This window comes from Perissodus microlepis, chromosome 14 (assembly GCF_051167445.1).
Source record: "Perissodus microlepis isolate ML-2025 ecotype Zambia chromosome 14, ASM5116744v1, whole genome shotgun sequence".
Classification (NCBI taxonomy): domain Eukaryota; kingdom Metazoa; phylum Chordata; class Actinopteri; order Cichliformes; family Cichlidae; genus Perissodus; species Perissodus microlepis.
The window spans coordinates 18,228,840-18,248,770 of record NC_140474.1 but is presented as its reverse complement, the minus strand read 5'-3'; the positions used below and the strand labels follow the sequence as shown (position 1 = coordinate 18,248,770).

Here is a 19,931-nt window from a genome sequence, read left to right as displayed (position 1 = left end):
AGATTTGTTGTTAGAACACTATTTCAGCTTCACTGAAACTGCTTTTAATTGCCAGCCTTGCTTATGTTCCACAGAAAAATGAGCTGCTTTGGCTCCTGTAATGTTTACAAAAAACACCAAAAATATCAAGGATTTAATTCACGGACAAAGACTGAGGTGACAGACACTTTAAAACAGACATCTCACTGAATATTTAAGGTGGATTTATTAGTGTAATGCCACGTCTCTACACCGAAGTTCAGCAAGGTACTATTCAGTTTTTTTGTTGTTTTTTTTAAGCATGAAGCCTCTGCACACAGTGACAAAGGATTTCTACACACCCGATTTAACAGAAGTCAAACAAGTAAATCCCACCAACACAACAACAGAGCATACTGAACCAGTGTGTTATTATTTAAAGCTGTACCAAATGCATCTGGAGAAACAAATAAAGAGGAGTGTAAATTACTGCATGCGTACTGTTCTGGAAGATCAGATTTATAGAAAATGCTTGGAAATGTGGAAAGAGCAATTTCACTAACCATGTGACCAAAAGGATAAACAAATAGAACATACATAGCTACTTTTCTTTTGATGTTTTAATCAGTCTTGTAAGCAAGTCAACTAGGTCAATAACTGTCAAGATACAAGCACATCAGGAAACAATGCAAAATAAGAAGTCTTTTTAAGCCACTAATCACCCAACGTGATGCGTACGAGGTTTACACACAGAGCATATGAAGTGATCCATCCAAAAAAAGAAAGAAAGAAAGGAAAAAAAGCTCTGTTTAGCATTTAGAGGACATTCATTTTCACTTTCACAGATCATCGTCTAAAAACTAGCACACTACCAGAAGTTTCACAAGTACATGCAGTGAGTTGCAAATTCTGGGTCAAAGACATCCGTACTGATGAGGCTGCTGAAGAAGCAGAGAAGGAGTGTTAAAGTTCACAAAAAAAAAGAGAAGGAAAAAAAAGATTCACATAACACACCCTCAAAACTGTTCATTTTCTACTGCTAATTTGTGTTGAAAAAAGACTCCTGGGGTAAAAAGGTCTGCCTGAAAGCCAGCCTAGCCAGCGTATGCCGGCTGTCTCTCACTACCTTGCTTTGCCTCTTTCTCTTCATCCAGGTCGGGACAGGGGTGTCACTGCTCTGGCACAGATGTGTCGTCTCTCTCTACTGCCCCCGATCTTCCTGTCTCTAAAAACAGAAACAGGCATGGCAGTTATGCACCGTATAGGACTTGAAGGAAACTTTAAACTGAGTTTCTACTTAAGGGTGGTTCATTTCCAAGAAATATGACTCTTACGATGAATATATATAACAAATATGATTAAAATATATGTTTAATTTTAAAGAGATAATGCAACGCTTAGAACTCGATTCCTTATCATGGCCGATAAAACTGACGAGCACTTCAGCTGTAAAAAAGGGGGTCTGCCCCTGTGGGAGGTGCTTGTGACGCTTGGTTCCAGAACGACAGGCCCATTAATTCTGCTTGGCCCTTTAAAGCATATAGTGTACCTAATGCACCTGAAGCTATAAATACTTCTCCTACATAAGGATACAAGGCAGCCAGCAACTGGGTTAGGAAGAATCACTGACGTAGATGCCTTGTGTCAACCTCATCCCCAAAGAAAAAGCTCTTTTGTCTCACAGGGGGAAAAAAGTGGCATTTTGAGAGCTAGGATTCAAAAGTTTTATATCTTCAAAAAGTTTCCAGTGGTCCAGATTTAAAAAGACAAACTATGATTTAAAGGAAAGCAGATGTGCAGATTCGGGAGTTTAACTTTTACTGTTTTTATCTTTAATCTTGGTTTGCAGAAGCAGAAAATCCATCTAAATGCAGCGTGTGCTCGAGCTGAAACAGAACAAGTCTTCACAGTTCTCCACAGTTGCTTACAAAAAAAAGCATCTGTTGTGACAATGTAGCTTGACATTTTTGAAACTAAACTGAACTCGGATTAAAGTCTTTTATCACTGGCGCTTTCACGGTAAATCTGGAAAGAGATTCATGTCGCAGAAAAAATAATTCAAAGAGTCAATCATCTGTTGCTAAATGAGTCAGATATGTATTTCATTAATCACACTTGGTTTGAGCCTCAAAGGGCTCTAATAGTTATATTTAATTATGTATACAATTTAAATGGATTCTTTTCCTGCTGTGTAAATGGGGAAAAATGGCTTGTGTTCCTGCATTATGCAGCATTTGGAACATCCCTAAAACATCAAACTGTGCTAAATTATTTAACAGTAAGCCTAAAATTTGCTTGCTTATCATTTGGAGAATATTTGCTTTAACTGCAAGACTCAAGAGACCGTTTACTAAAATGGCACTTTAGTGTCATTGTTATGTTACAAGGTTTTATTCCCCTTGGATAATATTGAATATTTCCAAGATTATACCTTCTAAAAAAAAGACGAGGACAAAGTTTTGAATTAAAGAAAAAAAATCGATTAAAAAACTGGATTAGATCCGGCTTCATCCCTTCACCATTTTGCCGTTGAACAAGCTGTGCAATTCACAGCAAAAATGTAAAATTTCGTTATTTCGATTACAAATTAGACTATAACATAATCAGGTCATTTACAGCAGCGTGTGGTGTGACAAGTTTGACACGAATCTGCAAAGTGACAAAGAAAAAGTCTTGTTTTTCTGAGTACTGTAATTTTTTTCTCATAAATTTACCTGTTCTCTTACCTTATTTCACTCCTTTTGGGGCTGGCTACCTTTAAAGTCTTATCTCTAGATTCTACACCACTGACCTGTTGAACACATCCCCAGTGATGCTCACCTCCTCCCCTTCTGTTTTGTCCTCTGGCTTCAGCTTCTTGCGAGTCATGTGGCCACGAAAGCCAGCCTGAATCTTAGCAGCAGCCCTGTTGGCTTCGGGATCATCCAGGGGGATGTCCATTATGTCCTCCTCCTCCTGGGGCCGGCTGCACTCCTCCTGTGTAGAGGACCACAAAGTATGAGTGAACAGATTTCATGTTTTTCTTCATGAAACACTGGTGGGATAATCTCATGTTCATAACAGATTGCAGGACCATATTTTGTAAAGTTAACCATATAGGTTGCACTGTCTTTTTTGACAGCAAGCAACTTGTTCATTCTTGTTATACAACTTCACTGGGGCTCTTAGGAGGTCAATGGCCCGCTTTTTCCTCACTCTTTCCCCTCTTGTCACATACAGCATATAATACTGCTGATTTCATCGTTTAGCCTGGAAAAGCCATTATCTGTCATGTCACAAAACATAAAGCAATGCAGAAAATTGATGAAAAAGACTGCGTGGTAGTTTAATGTTTGTGGATAACTGTAGTTTCATCAAGCAAAGCTTAAGTGAAGTTAGAAGTCACCTTTCAAAGAAAAGATAAACTTGTAATTCTGCCGCATTCAGCGTAAAAAAAAAAAAGGATGACCCAGCGAAAGCGTCGCAGTCACAGCAGCCTCTCGTTCAGACACTAAAAGTACAGAATCTACTGTCCCAAAGGAAACATAGGGTGGGTGGAAATTCTGGCTTGTCACAAACTGTCAGTGGAAGAGTGCCAAAGCTGTCGACGAGTTATGTAAACACCAATTCAAATCGTGTGGCAAACGCATATCAGCTACACCCCGTGCTTCGCTTATGGTAACAGACTGACATTTCACACAAAGGCAGCCCACAGAATGATCCCACTGTCATCCCACTACCTCAGTGAAGCAGTGCATCATGTCTCCAGTGAAACCCCTCCAGTGTAGGAGTGTGACCACCCACCTGTTCAGCCAGCATTCATTAGCCTCTCTGTCTGACTGCTCAGTGAGCAGCCCGAATCCAGATCTTTCACAGCAGCAGAGGTGCAGGGTTGCTGCTGCACTGGATTTTTCTGGCAACACACCTTCTCAGTCTTACTGTTATTGAGTTCCTCAAGGGCTCTTTGATTTATTCTGACTCAGATTGATTTGAAATATTCTGGTGAAAATTCTCTTTTAATGTGATGAAAATAGCTCGAAATGTTTTATAACAAGCCTTTATGTGGAAAAAAAAAAAAAATCATTATTTGAGGACCATGAAACCACAGTGGCTACCATATGCTGCACTCAAGGCAAAAAGAAAAACACACACAGCGGTGTGCATCCGAGGACAACCACGCACAGCATTTGGCAACTAACAAACTATAACTGTACATGCATCCACCTGTAAAACTGATCAGTGCCTAAAAATAGATCGAAAGATATTTTTGAAAAAGTTCATCTGAAGCTCGTACTTACGTTATGACAGTCCATTTCTTACTCTCAGAGATGATTTCAGTCTTCAGGTGAGATGACCTGCTATGACTTCTGTGCCCGAATTTCTATGTGGACCAAGCAAAAGCTCTCTTTAAACGAGTCTCCGGTATAATACAGATGTCTCACTGGCTCTTACTAACAATCACTGTATGTTCAGTAACACCCGCTCACGCACAGAGTGAGAGAGAGAGACATACAGTGAGAGGGAGAGAGAGGGAGAGCGGCAGCAAGGGAGCGATTGAGAGAGGAAGAGGAAGGGAGGGAGGGAAAGAGAGACCTCCTACAAACATAACAGCATGTGTTCATCTTTTCAGTCTCATTAGGGTTTCTGACCTACTGTGTTCATTTTACAGTTACAAACATGTAACAGAGCTTAACATTCACTAAGAACAACCTGATGACTGAAGTAAACGAAACAGGCTGGACTGTGCTGTATTTCTCTCTCAGCAATTTATAGCTTGACAGTTTTTCCCACAACTTAATTCATCCTGGATGCAAACTAGGAAAGACTACCACATGCACCAAGCACCATTAAAATTCACACAAGTTGCAGTGTTACAATAACAAACTCCCCAAATAAAAACAAGTGACAAACTTGGAATTACTATGTAAACCAGATGGCCATAAAACAATAATTGCTGACTTTGAAAATTCTACAAATAGTGTGAAAATAAAACTGTGTAAGCATCTTGGGCTATTTTACACTAGGAGGTGTTATAAATTTATTAGAGGCAGAGTGAGCTAACAGCCCTCTCCATCCCTCTGATCCCAGCTGGTATGGCCGCCCACACTCCTCTGCCAGCCTCAGAGACAAGACGGAGAGAGAGAGAGGGAGAAACAGAAAACATCCATTTATCTGAGTTATATCTCTGACATTAACTCACTCCTGCTGGTTTGCTTGCCATTCACATTCAGACAATATGCTAAGTTATGCAAACGCCTAATTTCACTGGGCTGACCTGCTTTATCGATCAGCTAACTTTCTCAAACTGGGTATTTATATTTATATCCACTGGAATGAATTAAGAAGTCGATCCTGCTTTCATGAGTGCATCTAACACAGTATTGAGATGATTAATGTATAGGAATTTCGTTGTGGGTAGTTGTAAATAGACAGTTAAAAGCATAACAGTCCAACATTACAGGGGAGAGCTGCTAGGTTACTGCTTGAGCAGCTGGGATTTACATTTATACACTCCACAGTTTTGCTGTGTTTCAGCTAAAGTCAAATCCATTGCTAGGTAGAAAAATACAGAAACTGATGTTTAATCACTCGGTTAAAACTGTTATTAAAGGTAGATTACTGATACAGAGGGTGCCTAGCAACTATCAGCATCACCATCTCCTATTAATTCCATGACGACATGAAGAGAGCAGGATGGTGAGGGGTTACCATAGTAACATCGTCAGTACCCCTTCCTACACTCCTACTTTGTGTGTGTGTGCGCGCGCGTGTGTTTGGAGTCCTGTTGGTCCAGACAAATGAGACGGGGCTAACTGTGACAGCAATAAAAAAAAATTACAGGCTTAATTCACAAGACAAATTGTTTAGTTGGTCTTTTATGATGACAGATTAGAGAATCAAGCTTCAATCTGTGGAAGCAGTGGAGGCTCCCAGGAGGAGAGTTGATCTGGCACTGACTGAGCTGGGGTGCCACAGTTTTTATGAGCACGCGGCAGGAGTGAAGGCCTCCGATGGCCTCTTCCACGTGCCCAAATGTGAAAAAAAGACTGATTGCCGTTAACTTTGAATGTGAAATTCCTGTAGATTTCAGCTGAGATAATGACATTCAAAGTATAAGTGCAAACTACCATAAGTCATCCAGAAAAGGAACTATTTCGAAGGTATTTTCAATCACCCACCCCCAGATCCACCAAGGGAGAAGAAAATGAAGGCCTCTGTTGATCAGGCTTGTCCTTACAGAGGTTACTTATATAGGCTACCTGAGACAGAAATGGAAACAGAACAAACTGTAGCCTAGCTAAAGCCATCTGTGTCAAACATTCATCCTCAGCTGGCTAACAGAAAGTGGAGGGCATGACGTTAGCTGCCAGGGCGTGTTAAACTCAGTTTATTGCTAATTTTTTTTTAAATAGGGTCATGTCTTTACTGTGTACAATTATTAATTAATACCTTTAAGATGCAAAGTAGCTTTCACATTTTAACGATAAAGGGAGGAGTGAACACCCAGTGTTAAAAAGAATCAAGATTACCTTGTCAGTACTCTCTTGCACTGTGGTGTCCTTTTCTTCTCCTTGGTGGACATCAGCAGCCCAATCTGCACTGTGAGGGAGCGTGATGTTCTCCTCCTCATGCATCATGGCACTTTTCTCTTGTATTTCAGAGTCAGTCACCCCCTCTCCAAGTTCCTCTCCTTCCTTTGATGTGACCTCTTTTTCCTCCACTGTGTCCTCTGGCTGCGACCATACAAGTGTTATCCGACTCTCCTCGTTCTCCTCCGGTGGATGTTGCGCTCTCTCCTCAAAGACTTCTCTCTCTGCCCCCATTCTAGCCATTGATGTATTTGACTGGGTTGCTTGTGATGAATTATTTTCCGCCCCACCATCATTAATTCCCTGATCCCTTGTCTTGCTGTAAACCTTCTTGTGAGTTTCTTCGATATCTCCTCCAACCACATCTGTCATGTGGCCTTCTTTGAAATTAGGGTCATCTGAGCCTGTCTCTTTTTCTGAATCTTCACTCTTGAGAAATATGGCCTCACTTAGCTGCTCATTATTTTCAATTGCAGGATTGGTTTTATACTCTTGGTTCTCTTTTTCTGCCTCTGTGCTATGCTGATTTAATGAGCTGGTGTCTTCACCTTTTTCCTTTTCATCATCATCATCACTTAAATTGAGGTCATCTGTCCATTTGGCCCTGTTAACTCCCTTTTCGGCTTCATGTTTATGGCTGTCTTGTGTATCAGCAACACAGTGGCCAGTTGGAATTGCAGTAAGATCCTCTGACTCTTCCTTCTCTCGCATTTCTAATACGTCCCTCTGTAAGGCATTTATTGAACTCTGATCCTCTGGCTGTTTCCCCGCAGCCTCACTAATCTGCTGAGCTTCTGGAACATCTTCAAAGCTAATTTCAACCAAAGAATCCTCCTTTGGAATAACATTACCATCTAAGCTACCCCTGCTATGAGCTACACTTTCATGAGTCTCCCCAGAATAAGCTTCAGTCTCTGTTCTTTCCTCTTTTCCTTTGTCTGGCTGATCCTCTACTTGTTCTCGGTTGTTCTCAGTGATTTCAGCTTGAGCCACTGATGATTTTACAAGAATGTCCTCCGGCTGGTGTTTCAGATTTTCTTCACTAACACGTGTAACATTCTCAGCAGTTGCTCCTTTCATTGTTCCCTCTGTTCCTTCAAGCTCTGCAGCACACACATCCACATCAGCTAGGCCAGAATACTGAATGACTTCCACTTGCTCTACAACTTCAGTATTTTCCTCTTCTCCTGAGACGACAAGCTCCTCATGTGCAACTGCTGGTCCTCGTTTGTTACCTTCCTCATCTTCTGATGCTCTTAACTCCAGAGCACACACATCCACATTTGACAGCCCTCTGAATAATGACAAGTCAGTGGGCTCTAACTCAGAGTGAGGTATATTTTGGTCTGGAACAGTTTCATTAGCCGCCCTGTCAACTTGATCAAATACAGTTACTGCTGGATCGCTTTGCTTGTCTGTGCCACTCGGTTCCTCTGACTGTGCAGCTGCTGTTCGGAACCTGTAGACTGACTCTTCATTGTCTGTGTTTTCAGTCTTTTCTGAGACATAAGGGTGCAATATTTCATCTGAACGACTTGATTTGTCTTCAATTCGGGACTCAAATGATTTTTCTCTAAAAAGTAAAAATAGAACTTATGTAATTAAATGAGATAACAGAGCAAAACGATGATTTTCAAAAGAGAACATGTAATGATGCCTCTGTAAAACTCATCTGGAAATTATGCTTATCTTCCTGCAGCTGGTGGTCTTTTTTTGATGAGTTCTTCCCTTTCTCCTCAACCTTGGCACTGCAAATCTAACAGTGATTCCATTACTAAGCTGATGAGTTTCTGGTATTCTAGGCTTTTGTTCCACAATGTATTTTCCCTTTTCTTGATAACATCCCCTGAAAATGCCAAATTTCTATAGGATGTGTGGCTATTAAATAAAGAGAATGAACTAATTGTAAGCTTAATACTGCATTAGCAACATTAATTAATTGCAAACCTTCTTACACTACAGCATTCATTTTAAAATACTGATTATTTCTGGTTTTAAAAACGTTCAGCTTCCATGAGACTATTATAATGTATGTCAAAAAAATATCAGTTTGATTGAGAGGATAACTGCAGTCACGTGACTTTTCTTTTCTAGTTTTCCACAGCGACACAAAACCACAACTGTGCCTACAAAAAAAAAACAAAAAAAAAAAAAAAAAAAAACCTTAAACCAAATGACTCCAGAAGCACTTCAGCAGCAAAAAACCGATGCTTTATTTCATCATCACTCTTCTCTGTCCTTTCCCTCTCGTTCCTCCTCTCCCTTTCCCCTCGCGCCTCCTGACTGCACATCACATGAGACTCACTTGGAAACGGTCACCTCTGTTGCTGTTTCTTTTGAAGTGTTAGTCTGAAAAACAAACAAACAGACACAAAGAAAAGTCTGCAACAGTGAACTGAAAGTAGCTGCTGAACAGAAACAATCTGCTTTGATTTGCAAATGATTTAAACTCTATAATTAGTTGGAAGAAAGACATCACGTCGAGTGCTGAAATTGAGAATTGTTAATATCTTCTGAAAAATGCCGTGCTGATTTGTATGTTGATTGGCAGCCGTGTGGTGATATATATTTTTTTAATTTAAGAAAGGGACAATAAATCACCTAAAATGTAACCCTTAAACATCACCCCAAAGCCTTTCAGTTCAAATCTATTACTTTAATCTCAGAAAGTTTTTTCCAAAAAGAATAAAACTGGTTTATGCTTAAATAGCCATTTTCTCCATGACTTACCTTAGATCCCTAAGTATAGTTACACCTGATGGGATTAGCCCTCTTTAACTGTCTTATATCTCTTATCCTAAAGTTCTACAACACTGACCTGAGTCCCCTCGGCTGCTGTTAAACACATTTCCTGTGTTGCTCACCTTTTCCTCTTCTATTTTGCCCTCTGGTTTCAGCTTCTTACGATCCATGTGGCCACGAAAGCCAGCCTGAATTTTAGCAGCAGCCCTGTTGGCCTCAGGGTCATCCAGGGAGATGTTCATTATGTCCACAATGTCCTCCTCTTTCTGGGGCTGGATGCCCTCCTCCTGTGTAGAGCCACCAAGTATGAATTTATGATGGTAGAGGAGCAGATTTCATGCTCATATGGGAACGAGTTTCTTCATCAAACACTGGAGGAAGAATCTCATGCTTAACAGATTGCAGCACCATATTTTGTGAAGTTAACCATATAGCTGCACATTCGTTTTGCTTTTTTTGACAGCAAACAAATTGTGGTTATTCTTGTTATTGAGTAACTGCAATGGGGCTCGTTGTCACTTCAAAAGCCAACACCATTTCCACAGGTGTAGAAAATAAAACAGCAGCCATTCAATCTGCCTTTACAAACATCTGTGAAAAAGCTCTGATGAAAATGTTTTATCACTAGCAGTTTTAAAGTATATCTGGAAGCAGATATACCAGAAAAAAAGAACTGAAAGATTAAATCACCTGTGGTTAAATTAGTCAGCTACGTCTTTCATTAATCTCACTTAGCCTCAAAAAGGCCCTAAAAGGTGTATTTAATTATGTATACCATTTAGAGGAAATGTTTTCCTGGAGTGTAAATGGGAAAAAATGGCCTGTGTTCCTGCATTATGGAGTAAATGGAACCACCTTGAAACATCAAACTATGCTAATAATTATTGAAGAGCATGCCAAAAGTTGTTTTCTTATCTTATATAGAATATTGAATTGCTTTAGCTGCAAGACCCAAGAGACTGTTTCCTAAGATGGCACATCATGGCTATTTTTATGTTACAAACTTTCAGCCTCCTTGGATAGTCTTGAATATTTATATGAGGTTTAAAGTCTTGAATTTATGAGAAAAAAAGATTGTGTTTTCATCCATAAACCTCATTACTTCATAAAACCTCAAATGCAAACTGGGAAAACTCAAAAGTGCTCTGTGTAAAATACAACAGTATGAATGTAAGTGGCAGTTTGCTTATAACTTACCTATTTCACTAAGTGTAGTTGTTGTACCTGATAGGATTAGCCCTCTTTAACCGCCTTACATGTCTTATCCCAAAGTTGAACACCACTGACCTGAGGCCCCCTGGCTGCTATCTCCAATTTTACTTACCTTTTCCTCTTCTATTTTGCCCTCTGGTTTCAGCTTCTTACGATTCATGCGGTCACGAAAGCCAGCCTGAATTTTGGCAGCAGCCCTGTTGGCCTCAGGATCATCCAAGGGGATGTCCATGATGTCCTCCTCCTCCTGGGGCCGGCTGCACTCCTCCTGTGAAGAGAACCACAAAGTATGATGGTAGAGGAGCAGATTTCATGCTCATATGAGAAAGTTTTGCTGTGTGAAACACTGGTGGGAGAATCTCATGCTTAACAGACCGCAGGACCATATTTTCTAAAGTTAACCATAGATGCTGTACAGTCTTTTTTTGACTCGAGTGAACTGTGCTTACAGGGCTTCTCATCGGCTTTACATAACTGTAGTTGGGCTCACTGTCACCTCAAACCAGTGTACTTCTAGTCACAAGCCCAGATTAATGGGGATGGTTGCTGAAAGGGCATCCAGTTTAAAATCTTTGCCAAATCGAACAAACATCAAGAATGAGATTTCCATACCGGATCAGCTGGGGCCCAGGTTAACAATGACCGCCTCTGGTGCTGTTTGCCAACAGGGTGCCGGTGGAAACTGTGCTACTGTTAGCCAAAGACAAATGAAGAGTAAAGGGGGAAGGCATGTTAGGAGGCAGTGAGAGAGAAGGAAAGCAAAACAGATTACATATGTGTGAATACGAGGGAGACAGGTGTAAGTGAAGCTGGAAGGAGTAGAGGTAGTGAAGATATATGAGTTTAAGAAGAAAAGAGTGCAGGCAGGGTGGAGTGGGAGGGGATGAGTGTCAGAGATGATTTGTGACAGAAGGAGAGCATAAAATCGAGTATATCAGAAGGTCAACTTAGGTAAAGCAGCTTGGAGACAAAGTTAGAGAGGCAAGGCTCGTTAGAATGGTTAGGACATGAACAGAGGCGAGATGTACTGGACAAAAGAAGTTAAATATGGAGCTATCCAACAGGAGGAAAAGAGGAAGACCACAGATAAGATTTATGGATGTAGTGAAGGAGGACATGCCGGGGGTCTGTGATAAAGGAGGATGCTGACCATAGGGTGAGATGGAAACAGATCCACTGTGGTGAGCTCTAACAAGAATAGCCAGAAGAAGAAGAAGAAGAAGACGAATATACCATTTAAACTGATTTTTTTTCTACTGTGTAAATGGAAAACTGTTTTTGGAGCATACCTAAAACATCAAACTATGTTAAATTGCCTAAGATCATGCATAAAATTTGTTTGCTTATCATGTACTGATTATTCAGTTGCTTTAATGGTAGGACTCAAGAGATGTTTTATTAAGATGGCACATTAGTGCAATTAATCCTCGAATAGTCATGAATATTTCCAGAAATGAGAGAAAAATTGTGTTTTTGTCCTTAAACCTCATTATTTCATCAGACAGACCCAAGACTCAAAAAGTGCTCTCGATAAAACACAGCAGCAAGACTGTAAGAAGCAATGGTCATATTGGTCTCTCTATTGCAATGTAGGAGTAGTACTAAAGTTGGATCTTTGCTGTCTTGCTGTTGAACAGGCTGTCCAATTCATGGAAATGTCTCTTCAAATTTCCTTACTATGACTGTGCTTAAGTCTGTGGTGCAATGAGCTTGATCCAAGTTTGAAGAATGAGGAAGAAAAAATAATTAGTTTCACTTATAATTTTTTTTTGCTTTAATTCTCAGAACACTCCTCCTTTATCTTTTGTAAAAGTTTTTCCCTTAAATTTTCCTCTTGCATCAAAGACAATATCAAACTTTTTATTTAGTAAATTCATTTTTTTAAACTGAAAATTTTCCCTAAAATGTTGAATTGGTTTATGCTTAAACAACTAATTAATGTTTTCAATTATCTTATTTCGCTACATCTAATTGTTGCACCTGATGCGATTAGCCCTCATTAACTGCCTTATATCTCTCATACCCAAGCTCAGTCCAACCGGCTGCTGTTGAACACACCTCCAATGTTGCTCACCTTATCTCCTTCTTTGACCTCTGGCTTCAGCTTCTTACGATTCATGTGGCCACGAACGCCAGCCTGAATTTTGGCAGCAGCCCTGTTGGCCTCGGGATCATCCAGGGGGATGTCCATGATGTCCACAATGTCCTCCTCCTTCTGGGACTGGCTGCACTCCTCCTGTTTAGAAGACCAACAAGTACTAGTTTATGATGGTAGAGGAGCAGATTTAATGGTCACATGAGATTTCTTTTCTCTATCAAACACTGGTGGCAGGATCTCAAGCGTCACAGATTGCGGGACAACATTTTCTAAAAAGTTAACCATATATGCTGCACTGTCTTTGTTTTATTTCGCATTGGAGGACTAGGGTTTTTGCAGCATGAACAGCCTGTTTTAAGTCATAGCAAAGGGAATCAATCTAATTTAAGTCCAGACTTTGACTAGGTAACACCAAAGCCTTGATTTTGTTTTTCTGAGCCATTTTGAGGTGGACTTTTATTTGTCTTTTACTTGCAGACCTTATTTCTTATCTGTTCTTGTGTTTCTTTAGACCATGTCATGACACCAGGTAGGTTTTTCTCATAATAAATGAAATCTTTTTTTGGAAACATTTAAGTGCGACAAACTAAAAAAATAAATAAAAATGAGAAGGCACTGTATTTACAATAGCACACATCTGCAGTATAGGTCAGAGAGCTAAACTGGCCTGTTTGCAGTTAAAACCTGTCATCCAATAAAAACTTCTGGCCCATTGCGAACCACAATATATGACAAAAAAGAACAACAACTGTTGAAATAATATGCCGAGCAACTAAAGGCAACATATGCTTTCAAAACCAGTCTTTGGAACATTAGCCCGCAGTTTTCTTGGTGATTTTTTTTTCTTTTTTAATGTTTTGTCCAATTAAACATGAGCAGATATTACATTTATATAAAATTCTAATTATGTTAAATTTAAAGTTATTTTCAGCCTTTAATATCTGTTGGTACCATTTTCAGGTAAACACAGAGTTGATTTTTCTTACTCAGTATCTTGTATGTCACTGCATTTTGTTTGGTGTTATAGTTTACACAGCAGTCCAACTCTTTGGGGAATGAGGTTGCACAAGTATGGTGCGACCATTACCTAAACTTATACAACTACCTCAGGGCTCTTGAACGCATGGTTGTTGTAGAATCTATCTTCCAGTTTAGCAGCCCACTCGGCAGGGTCCATGCCACTCTCTGCAATGACAGAAAAGCCGTACTTTTCAGGTCAGTTCAGTTTCATTTACATTATACAAAGTCACAAGGACATGCTAGTAATTTCGAGGTACTTATGGGAAATATGTTAGGCAAACTATTACAAGTATTTAGCGAAGAAAAGAAACATACACAAACCTTTGAACGGAACATACTGTTACTTCATCACGTTAAAAGTTAGAAAGTTATAGTTACCTTCTCTTTCTTTTAGAAGAGCTTCGAAGTACTGCGCGGCATATTTGGGGATGTCTTCAGGCTGGTCTCGTAGGACTTCACGGGTCAGTCCCTCTAGTATGGTACCAAATCCTCGCGGGACCCGCAGGTGAGTGTTTGAGAAAGGCACTGCCATTTTTAAGGGGGCACTAACGTCTGTGACAACTAGCTCTAACCGACTCTCATTAACTGACTTCAGAATACCAGAAACCTTAACAAAAATTTTTATGAATTAGTCACAGTGGATACCTAAAAACTGGCAGCAACCCCAAACCCCCGGAGTGTTTTGTTGATAGTTGTTTCTAAGCAACGATTAGCGCTACTACGGCCATCAGGAAGGGTCAAATGACATGAAAGTCAAGAAATTACGGCTTTATTGAATATAAAGGTTCAATACAGATACACCACGCGAACAATAGACTAAAAAAGCATAAATTGAAAACAAATACATCCTTCAAAACCATATATACATAAAAACCATATCTCTATTTCTTCTTCACATTCCTCTGCAACAACAGTCGAAGTCAGGCATAGGTGATCACTGCATACTCAGAGTTGGTGCTCATCTTGCGGCTGACCTCTCTGACCTGGGGAACATGCAGTCTGTCAGCTGAACGAGAGGCCTGCAGGTGACACCTCGGTTTATCTCCCCACCGCTGGAGGGGAAGAAGGAAAAAAAAGACCCCTAATGTGTTTGTGCTATAAACAGAGTTTTTATACTTTCGCACTTTTTACTAGCTTTTATTTATTTATTTATTTATTTATTTATTTATTCGTTTTAGTTCAGTTTTAGACTTTTTAAAATATACGTCTATGTGGGCAAGATTAATGGAAATCAGCACAGGTATTACAATAAAAACACAGAACGTTTTGAAAAAACTTGACTCAGTCTTGTAGACATTCAAAGTCTTAGTAATCAAAACCTCATCAGATAAGCTGCAATAACATTTTTTTTTTTTTACCAAACTAACAAATACTAAAACTTCCTCTATTTTTTTAAATGTTAGTTTATTTAGTTTTTCAAGTTTGTGTTTTTATTTGAGGTAATTAAAGTTTGTTTGTTTTTTTTCACATCCACTTTTAGTTTTTAGTTAACCTTTAGTTAGATAAAATAACCCTGGTAATAGAAATACTGGTTGTAGGCTTTTCTGTTTTTTTTTCTTCTAAATTATCAAAGCACATCTATACAAGGTAACCACTTAAAAGAAGGTAACCACTCAAAAAATTGCTTTGCACACATGCCTTACAATTACACGTAAATAAAAAAGCCACAATTTGTTTAAAACCTTAAAAAATTCTCTTTTTGCTTATAGCTTTATTTATAGCATTACTCACATATGAAATGAGTAAAAGAAACTTTTTGAACAAGTAAAATGAACACATGAACTTTTCTGATATAAAATGAATCTCATTGCTTATATATTCTGCAATTAGCAATTCAGAATCATGCACAGGTATGTGAGCTGCAGCACACTGCAAATAGCTGGTAATAGAGCATGGGAAATAATGTTTCGAATCTGAGCTCAGTGAAACACAAGTAACAAACATGTTTACTACTTTGTCTCTCACCTCCTTTTGGTCTCCGGCTATCAGGTAGCCGACCTGAGTGAGTTCTGGTGTGCTGACACCACGGACGGTGATCATAATGTCAGCATAAGGAACTTCAGTATCACTCTCATTATCTGGGTCAGAGAAAGCATTTGTTTCTTTAGTTATTGTCTTTGTTTCTATAGGGTAGATGATGATAAGGTGTCATTCAAATGAAAAGTGTTGAGATTTACTTACCTGGTGGAGGAATCCTCAAAGTCACCCTTTCACTTTGTGTTGACCCTGAGAAATAGGACAGGTATGAATAATAGAAGGAACAAAAATAGAAGCTTTTACATTTGATATTTAAAACTGTTTACCTTTTATCTGTAGCTGGGCTACATGTGGTGATTGTGGTGAGCTGAAAAGGAAAACATATAGTAAAAGGCCCAATAAAGAATATTGCAAGTCTAACGTTTAAAGGTAATTGAAGTCAGATTTAAATAATGAGAAGTTCTGAAATTGTACTCACTCCAATTTGGACACAACAGGCTCCTCTGGAATATGAGACATTATCAATATAATGTTAAATAGTTATACGGACACAGTTGTGTATATTTTATCATTCAGAACTTTTAAAGCGGGTGTATGTTCACAGTGTAGTATCTTGTGATCACCTTTACCGTTCCAGTTCTGTCTGTTCCGATTAAAACACAGGTATACAGCCAATGCTGCAAGAACCAGGGCTACAGCTACGGAAACTGTTGCCAAAACCTTAATTCCAGTAAATTCTCCTGTTAACATGGAAACAACAGTATTAACTTAGACTGAACTGGATCGAAAGGAAAACATTTACTTCTCCCTTCTCCATACAGATGTTAATAAGTATTAACAATGATTCTCTTTAAAAGTTTTCATAATATCCACTGTTTCCGAGTCCCATCTCACCTCCAGGTGAATTTGGCTTGACAGGAAAAGATGCTGAAGAATGAAGAATGCAATATATTAAATGAAAGTCATGCTCAAAAATGTTCAGCTACAGCTATGAAAATTTTTGCATCTCTTCAAATCACAGCTTCTTACCATTTTTGTTGTAATTTTTTGGAGCATCTGTGCTTGGAAGACTTCTCTGAGCTGAAAAAAGGAAAAATTAAAGTGAAATCCAATTTGCTTACCTCTTTATTGAGCAGCTGCACATATTTGCATAAACTAAAGTTTATCTACCTCGAAGCTGAAGCAAAAAGAGACGCTCTGTTTTTTGTTGAAGCTGAGGATCCTCTTTATCTACTGTGTAGCAAGTGTAGTTGTTTTTCAGATGTCCCGCGGACACATTGGTGAGACAAAGAAACACTGTGCAAAAGCTGCCTTCTCTAAACATCATGTGGCAGCCAAAGATGTCGAGCGCTTTACTCCAGTAGCCTTGAACAAATCCACTGGAGCAATTGTAAGTGCAATTTAATGTAACGGAGTCCCCCAACTCCACAGTCACTAAATCAATGGGTGTCTTCGTGTAAATACAGTTTACACAATCTGTGAAGAAAGGTAATAAAAAATGTTACCTCAAATAGCGTGCATTTGTCTAAATAAATGTGTTTGAAATATCTAAAGCCCAGGGCAATAACAAACATCATATAAACTTTACCTCGTGTCATCCAAAAAAAGAGTAAAGTGAGATAGATTGAGCTGTTCATTGCTGTTCTCTGTTTTTCTAATTTTCTCCTGCCTCAAAAGATGAAACTGGATCTGTTGTGCTCCTGTAGGCTGGTGATTCATGCACCTGCACAAACACACTTAAGTACCCACACACATGTTCCAACGCTTGAGTGAGGGTACAGGAAGTGGTAACCCAAAGATTACGTTGCTGTTTAAAAATATTCATAACTTTCCATTTATTGCACCTGACATCCTGCAAAGTGCAGGCGCAAAAATGTCTGCAGATCCACTAGTCCTCACTCCACCCACAGAGGCTGCATTTGAATTTCCTTTTACACTGTAATTAAATAATTTATCCTAAAAATTTTACCTCGTGAAAATATAATTGGTCTTATGTGATTAAACATTTAATGTTTGGCAATGGAATTGATTTAATTTCATTTTTAATACCTTAAAAAAAACAGTTTCTTCTTTATTACATCTTAATGACTTACAAGAGCAACATAAATAATTTAAATGATCCACCAGCAGAGACACCATCTAGGTGAACTTCAACGCGTCATGCATTATTGAAAGAAGCAGATATAGTTACCGAACATTACTGCACACTATTGTCAGCTAAAGCAACCACCTGGGAATCAGATTTCATGCACGTTTCGCTTTTAGTGGCTGGGGGCCTCTCACTTTCAAGTCTTTAAACGATCACTCTGGGAGACTAACTCCATTAAGTCTTTAACGTTAACTTAGTTGTTACCAACTTCTAAGTGATCCAGCAATAATGTGTTCATGGGAAATAATACACCTGCGCTGCTTCTTAGCTTTTGCTATCTTTTTGCTGCGGACAGAGTCTGGAGTTTCTTCAGGTAAGCAACTCCTTTTTAAATATTGACAAATTAAACTAAGTAACTACCAAAAAACCACACTGACTACACGAGAATGTTCTATCTATTGTTCTAACAATAATTTATGTAACGCCTGAAGGGGGTGCAGACTACCCCCTCAGTGAGGAAACAGATGTGGATCAGTGTCCAGGAGGAAAATACTTCTCCCACCAGCTTTGCTTAGAGTGCCCCTCTGGTCATTTGTGAGTCATCAACTATTTTTGAACTGTTAGATCTGTATTCTTTCACTAGTAAGAGAGTTTTCTATAAAATGGATAATAAATTATACAAATTACAAATTATAAATTATTTTTGTTTTATAGCTGCTCTGGCAATTTGTCTGCACCGCAAAGATGCCCAGCAGGAACATTCAACATGTACACAGGGAAGAGCAGTATCACTGACTGCAAGGTAAGACATGTTAATGCAAAACAAAACAACAAAAACACTTCTGGCTTCATGCTTTATTTTCAAATTAAGAGAAAATGCATGTTTCAACTACAGTATGATGACTTGTCATAGCAGAGCCCATAGAAGAGCCAAAGTGAAGACAAGTGACTGCAGAGCGATGCAGGAATTAATAATTAGTTACAAAGCTGTTTTGTTGTCATCATGTGTGCTCTTATTGCTCATTTCTTTATGTCACAGCCTTGTTTTCCAGATCTCATCAGTTCAGAGGAACGAGTGGATTGTAAGCTGTGTCCTGCAGGCTTCTCATGTGATCCAACCGTTGGGATTCTTTATTTATGCCCTCCAGGACAGCATTCGCCAGAGGGGGTCCTGCAGTGTCTGAGCTGTCCTGTGGATTCTGTCTGCACCTCGGGTTTCCCTTATAGGGTCAGACCTAATAATAGTGGATAAGAAGTTAAATCCTCCAACATTCTGTGCATTTGAGGCATTCTTTTTTTTTTTTCTTCTCTTTTGTCAACATGTCTTATAGTGTGGACCTGGCAAGGAGCCCAATCCAGATCACACCTTGTGTAACGACTGTCCTCTGGGCTTTTATTCTACTATGTGTACGATCCAGTGTCTGCAGTGTCCAGCAGGTATAAAAGACAATGAACAAATCTTCTGCTCCCAAACATTTAAAGAAGTTTGATATAAATAGCTTTATTCACAACTGAAAAGTTCTCATAAAAATGTAAAAAACACTTTTTTTTCTTTGTTTCTTAGGAAGTTACTGTCCAGATAGTGGAATGTCTCAGCCACTTCCCTGTCCTCCTGGTTGGTCTTCTACACCTGGACATGGTTACTGCAGCAGCTGTAATAACACATCCATACTGTGTGGTGGAGCTATAACCCCCCGCTGGAGCCAGCCAGTCCACAGAGCCAGTCAGTCCATCACCTGTCGACCAGGAACATACAAAGATGTGACAGAAGAGTTTGGTTGTATGGTCTGTCCATTAGGTTGGTGTTAAGTGCTGCATGTTATCATTTATCTTATAATTTCCTTTACTTACCAAAGAAATGTCAAATGTACCTGTGTTTTACCCCCGCAGGTCATTACTGTGTGGGAGGGGTAGCTATACCCTGTCCTGCAGGTACTTATGGCCCTAAAGAAGGCCTGCAGAGACTGAGAGACTGCACAATCTGTCCTGCAGGTAAAGGAATGGTGGCAAAGCATCTGGCTAAGTGGTAAAATTGTTTGTCCATGTGCAAAAGCTATATATGTGCAGAAGAGTATGTCTCATCATATCTATAACATACCTAACCCTTGGAAAGCAATTGTAATAGTTTATCTGGACTGTATGACTGTATCCTCTTAAAATGTTCTTCTATGAAGAGTGTTATATATAGCATTGTATATAAATACTTTTTCTCTAGGGTTTTACTGTCTGGAAGGTACCTCACAGAGACCCACCTCCCAGTTCCTGT

At 39.3% G+C, this 19,931-nt stretch overlaps 2 protein-coding genes across 3 annotated transcripts; both read right to left on the bottom strand.

The window, feature by feature from the left end:
- Positions 1–186: 186 nt before the first annotated feature.
- Positions 187–14,273, bottom strand: nrgnb (neurogranin (protein kinase C substrate, RC3) b). Of its 2 annotated transcripts, XM_084950373.1 has the most exons (9): positions 13,978–14,146; positions 13,682–13,764; positions 12,556–12,717; positions 10,594–10,749; positions 9,392–9,556; positions 8,833–8,876; positions 6,468–8,100; positions 2,779–2,934; positions 187–1,183 (listed from the first exon to the last, which is right to left on the bottom strand). In XM_084950373.1, exons 1-9 carry the CDS (start codon positions 14,129–14,131, stop codon positions 1,160–1,162), a joined length of 2,577 nt encoding a protein of 858 aa, XP_084806499.1. In that variant the 5' UTR covers positions 14,132–14,146; the 3' UTR covers positions 187–1,159. The 2 variants fall into 2 exon arrangements, with proteins under 2 accessions (XP_084806499.1, XP_084806497.1); XM_084950371.1 differs by lacking the exons at positions 187–1,183; positions 2,779–2,934 and having other exon boundaries at positions 4,270–8,100; positions 13,685–13,764; positions 13,978–14,273.
- Positions 14,274–14,390: 117 nt separating this feature from the next.
- On the bottom strand, positions 14,391–17,296 carry LOC146373799 (uncharacterized). Its single transcript, XM_084950375.1, has 10 exons — positions 17,165–17,296; positions 16,747–17,052; positions 16,606–16,656; positions 16,471–16,503; positions 16,200–16,316; positions 16,055–16,079; positions 15,903–15,943; positions 15,781–15,825; positions 15,565–15,677; positions 14,391–14,651 (listed from the first exon to the last, which is right to left on the bottom strand). The coding sequence occupies exons 1-10, from the start codon at positions 17,211–17,213 to the stop codon at positions 14,520–14,522; spliced, it is 912 nt and encodes a 303-aa protein (XP_084806501.1). The 5' UTR covers positions 17,214–17,296; the 3' UTR covers positions 14,391–14,519.
- Between the last annotated feature and the right edge of the window lie 2,635 nt (positions 17,297–19,931).

Bases quoted from the DNA above. Each gene is read 5' to 3' on its own strand.
- nrgnb (XM_084950373.1), bottom strand. From the start codon at position 14,131: ATGGCAGTGCCTTTCTCAAACACTCACCTGCGGGTCCCGCGAGGATTT. The intron at 12,718-13,681 runs GTTGTATAAGTT...TCTTCTAAACAG, and splicing joins CGTTCAAGAGCCCTGAGGTA to GAGGAGTGCAGCCAGTCCCA. The intron at 8,877-9,391 runs GTGAGCAACACA...TTTGTTTTTCAG, and splicing joins GCAAAATAGAAGAGGAAAAG to ACTAACACTTCAAAAGAAAC.
- LOC146373799 (XM_084950375.1), bottom strand. From the start codon at position 17,213: ATGAACAGCTCAATCTATCTCACTTTACTCTTTTTTTGGATGACACGA. The intron at 16,504-16,605 runs GTAAGAAGCTGT...TTCATTCTTCAG, and splicing joins AAAAAATTACAACAAAAATG to CATCTTTTCCTGTCAAGCCA. The intron at 15,944-16,054 runs GTGAGTACAATT...TTTCCTTTTCAG, and splicing joins CCTGTTGTGTCCAAATTGGA to CTCACCACAATCACCACATG.